General features: G+C 33.0%; 2 protein-coding genes across 2 annotated transcripts in view; both read left to right on the top strand.

Moving 5' to 3' along the window:
• LOC106109110 (sodium-dependent dopamine transporter) overlaps positions 1 to 1,026 on the top strand; it is a 14,312-nt gene extending 13,286 nt beyond the window's left edge. Inside the window, exon 12 of the mRNA XM_013290513.1 lies at positions 981 to 1,026. Within this exon, the coding sequence (XP_013145967.1) occupies positions 981 to 1,026 (46 nt within the window). The remainder of the gene's footprint in view (positions 1 to 980) is intronic.
• A 1,620-nt stretch (positions 1,027 to 2,646) lies between these two features.
• On the top strand, positions 2,647 to 4,674 carry LOC106109179 (ankyrin repeat and MYND domain-containing protein 2). Its single transcript, XM_013290583.1, has 2 exons — positions 2,647 to 3,027; positions 3,109 to 4,674. The coding sequence occupies exons 1-2, from the start codon at positions 2,827 to 2,829 to the stop codon at positions 4,087 to 4,089; spliced, it is 1,182 nt and encodes a 393-aa protein (XP_013146037.1). The 5' UTR covers positions 2,647 to 2,826; the 3' UTR covers positions 4,090 to 4,674.

Genomic DNA, 4,674 nt, shown 5'->3' with positions numbered 1-4,674 from the left:
CCACCACACCCAACGACGCTGCCGACAACAACACCACATTCGCTAACACCATCGCCACCACCACAGCTAACACCATCGCAACCACCACCAACGTCTCCCTGGCGCCAGGGCCGGCGCTCGTCTGAACTCAGCTTTCCTTTGACATCTACTACGTGTAGAGTTGCGCGGTTTGCACTTGGCCAGTACAGTTGGTCAGTAGCGCTCAATAACTGTCAACTGGCACAGTGTGAACGTTAACTGGCGACAGTGAGTCAGTACAATCTTTGAATGGCTGTCCTAACTGTACTGGCTAAGTGTGAACCGGGCATTAGTCTGTGCTAAACTCGATGTCACTCGATTTGTCTATGGACTCTAAATTGTGTATTTAAAAAGTTAGAAACGGACAGTAAGATGGCGAACATAGAAAACAGTTTTTAAAACTTAACTAATTTCCTTTATACTCTAGGATAAATATTATGGTATAAGCACACAATTGTATGTATGTGTGTTGTAGAATTAGCAAAACGCAGTTAACAGTGGGCTTCTATTGACTATTCTTAGTTTTTCATCAAAAGTAAGAGAAAATAATAAATCTTACAATGATTACGTTCTCTAAATCTTAAGGTGAATCGTAATTGAATTTGTGAGTACTTATAATTTTACGGAGCTCTGTCTAATTTTGCTTTGTTAGTTATATAAAAACATAATATTCGTAGTGAAAATATGTTATTCTCTAGGATATAAGCAGATCATAGAAATATATTATTGAAAGTGACAGAAATAAGATAACAACCGTGTGGAAGTTGAAGGAAAAGTAATGTAATAGGGCATATTTTAAGCGACGTAATGTAAGAAAAATCAATATATTATCTATAATTCGAGTTTATCTATTAGGGATATCATTTAAACTGAGACATATATTACGTAGCTTGTAAAATATTTCAAATAATTCAGCAAACTGTCGATGTTTTAGCAGTAGTATTGTATTAAAAATCTTGCAGGTTGAAGCTGGAGCAATTAGATCACGCATTAAATAACAGACCATAAACATTTAGCGTATTCGTTATTTATGGTTTGGTCATAGACTATAGAAAAATTCATTTATAGAAAAATTATGTTTAAATTGAAGTCATCACGCTTCCAGTATTTTTTTAAATAATTTTTAATTCTTAGAATTCTCTCTAGAATTAAGTAAGAAACTACGTGTAATAAGGCATTAATAGTTTAAGCGGTTTAAAAATTAATCATAGTTTCATAGCATTCTGAATAGCAAAAATGTAACATAAGGTTTCTATATGACGAAAATTGTCTATTTTCGTCGTTTAATACATGTTTTGATCGTCAAATATCTTTTAGAATAGATTAAACTTTTAAAATATAAGGCATTAGATTTAAAATATTACTTCTAAGGAAACACAATGCTGTGTAGATAATAGAAAGATGTAGTGATTGATTCCTAGATATTAAGAAAGTTCATATACCCACATATTATATACCTATATTAAAATTTTATCATCTGTATTTAATATTACTCTCTTTAAATATTAGAAGTTCTATTTGTAGATTGTTAACAGTAGCTAAATATATTAACCTTTTAAATCTCTGAATGTTGTGGTTTACGTAGTTTGTAGATGTGCTCCGTTTTTTATTGAAACAAATGTATATTAATATAATTTTAACTGTTTTGTGATAATGATTTTATTAATTTAAGTATAAAATAACTATTCATCACTCCGTTAGGGCAATGCGGATTGATGAATTGTACGTTTTGTATATTTTTTATGTTAATTTATTGGTATGTAAATGATGTAACGCTCCACGTGTTTTGACTTGTCTTACTTAAGCTTTAGCTTATTCAATAACACGCATTTAAAATCGCTATTGAAACAATGTTTGATGTAGAACAATGTATTTGACGTATATTTATTAGAAGTAGTTGTTAGAATTGAACATTACGGTCAATAGTCATATCAGCCATTATGACTTTTGATTATTATTAAATTTTTAACTACGTATTTACTGTGATTTTAATTTACTTACTTCCCCCCTTTCTATCAAAGTTAGGAATGCTAACAATCTAGGTATAAGTAAGAATTTTCATTTATTTTTACTTTAACTATTAAACAGTATTCTACTATTTTCTAAAGAAATATAACCGAATTAGGTAGTCATTAATACTTTTGTGTATTTATTCACGAGATCTCCACTTCACGTGCATTAAGAAATCAGTAGGTTTTGTCAATTCAATTTTTTTGGTAGTTTTTAAGATTTCCGTAATGGTCACCCTGCCACTGTATCGATTTAGCAACAGGTTATCAATAATTGTCAAGTATAAAAGTCGATTCAATCGATAGTTCGAAAATGAATCGAAATTATTGTTCCTAACATACAATTTCTTTGAACTAATTCTGTAGGATTTTTTAAATCGTTATTGACCTTGAACTTTGTATATGTACTCAGTAGAATTCGCCTTACTGAAATAAGATTTCTACAAAGGATCCTCTCGATGGTAAAATAATAGATTGATTTCTGTAAGAGACTTCTCTTTAAACAATACAGTTTTTAAACAATGTTCTCTAATCGGATTAAAAAACCGAAGGACTGTGAGAATCAAAATCGATTTCACTTAATCGACATTTAAAACAATCGTTGTAGCATCTGTGGACCTGTGGAAAAGTCAAAAAGTGGCAAATTGCAAATTGTCACAAATTGTAAAGCCATAACTTAACCTGATACTATTTCTTGTTAATTTTGCGTTAAATTAGTGATCTGTGTGGAAACCTTGCGGTAAAATAGTTAATCAAATAAATATTTTACACGCGAATCCTACATTGCTAAGAATTTGTCATGGATAACAAGTCTGAGGAGCAGTCCGCTGCGGAACAATCGATATTTATTGCAATAGCACAAGAAGATTTGGACGAGTTTAAGAATTTTTTAGCTCATCACAAGGGTAGTGTAGATTTGTTTGACGAAAATGGCATGACAGTACTACAGCATGCCGCTTATAAGGGCAACAAGGACATGGTTCAAATGCTACTTGATAGGGTAAGTTTGATACGAGTGAATTGACTTTTCTAATAAGGGCTGGGCGTTATAACTGTATTGTACTTTCTTTTTAATTCCCAGGGTGCGGACGTGAATTCCGGAAAACATGAATACAATTACACCGCTCTACACTTTGGGGCACTGTCAGGCAATTCGGATGTGTGTAAATTGTTGTTAAACGCTGGAGCGAAACCCACTGCGACGAACTCTGTAGGAAGAACCGCGTCTCAGATGGCTGCATTTGTGGGGAACCACCACACAGTGGCGACAATTAATAATTTTGTACCTTTGTCAGAGATTTCTTACTATTCTATCCCAACAGGTCAGCAGACAGAACCCTACCTCCCACCAGTATTGGTGGAACCGTTGCACAAATTTGTCCTAGGTGTCAATATTCATCCTGTCCGGTTAGCTCTCAATTTACAAACCTCCCCCATTCTCCTAGACAATGCTGACAAAGCAAGTAAAGTGCTTGAAATGTTAAGTAAAAAAGAGATGACAAGAGGCAGTGACACAAATGAAGTGATGGCATTCAAATACCATTACCTATCTTATATTCTCAATGAAATATATAACATTAGAGATAAGCAAAAACCAAACACAGACACTAAAGAGGAAAAGAAACATGATCCAATTGAAATATTCTCAAAGAAGCTACTTAAGCCTGGCAAAGATGGAGTATCTATGGATCTGATGGATGCGTTCCTTAAGGACTGTGTGAGAGAGTTCCCCTACAGAGAATGTACAACATTCCATCAGATGGTCACTTCATTGACCAGTAAGGATCCCCCTCCCGCGTTAACTGTGATTAACTGTACTATAAACGGTCAGCGTGGATTTATTGATGCGATACCATACTGTAGCACTTGTGGTGAAGAGAAGCCAGCTAAGAAATGTTCTAAATGCAAAACTGTGCAATACTGCGACAGAGAGTGTCAACGTCTCCATTGGTTTGTGCACAAGAAGGCTTGCAACAGGGAAATTACGCCTGTAACTACAACTAAACCTGTCATAGATGCATCAGAATTAACCTCCCAGTTGCAAAACCTGGTTGCTGGATAGACCAGTCTTAGCATGTATAAGTTAAAAAGATTTTGTATGCTTCTTAAACTGTCCTAAGTAAAAAAGTTATTTATTAACCATCTGCTATAATTTAAAATAGACAATATATGTGTATATTGGAAATTGCATAATGTCAGTCATATTTCAATTGTTTTTTAAATGCCATTAAAATGTTAATATTTCATCAGATTTTACTGTCATTTATTTAATATCTTTTGTGTACTCAAGTTTAGTGAAAATCTATCTTTAAAATACCGTCTATTATAAAAATTTGGTTGATCCATGTGAAAGTTTTAGTTAAAAATCTCTAGGTAGAAGATTTGATGTAATAGCGTTTATATTTCTGTGTGCTTTTTAAAATGCAGTTTGTGCCATTATAAAAGCACTATGTCAATCGTGTTTGTGGTACAAATGATTGTTTTAATTTTAAAATTATGCTTATATAAGTGTTGCAATGTAGTACACATAATTTTCTCATAACAGCGGTTTTTTATTTTAATGTAATAGTAATTCCTAATAAAAAGTGTTAACTGTACTGGTTTAATCTTTTATAGATCTTGTGAATTCAATAAATATTACATCTTT

This window comes from Papilio polytes, unplaced genomic scaffold (genome assembly GCF_000836215.1).
Source record: "Papilio polytes unplaced genomic scaffold, Ppol_1.0 DF821289.1, whole genome shotgun sequence".
Classification (NCBI taxonomy): Eukaryota; Metazoa; Arthropoda; class Insecta; order Lepidoptera; family Papilionidae; genus Papilio; species Papilio polytes.
This window is presented reverse-complemented; position numbering and strand designations above follow the sequence as displayed.

Bases quoted from the DNA above. Each gene is read 5' to 3' on its own strand.
- LOC106109179 (XM_013290583.1), top strand. From the start codon at position 2,827: ATGGATAACAAGTCTGAGGAGCAGTCCGCTGCGGAACAATCGATATTT. The intron at 3,028-3,108 runs GTAAGTTTGATA...TTTAATTCCCAG, and splicing joins TTCAAATGCTACTTGATAGG to GGTGCGGACGTGAATTCCGG.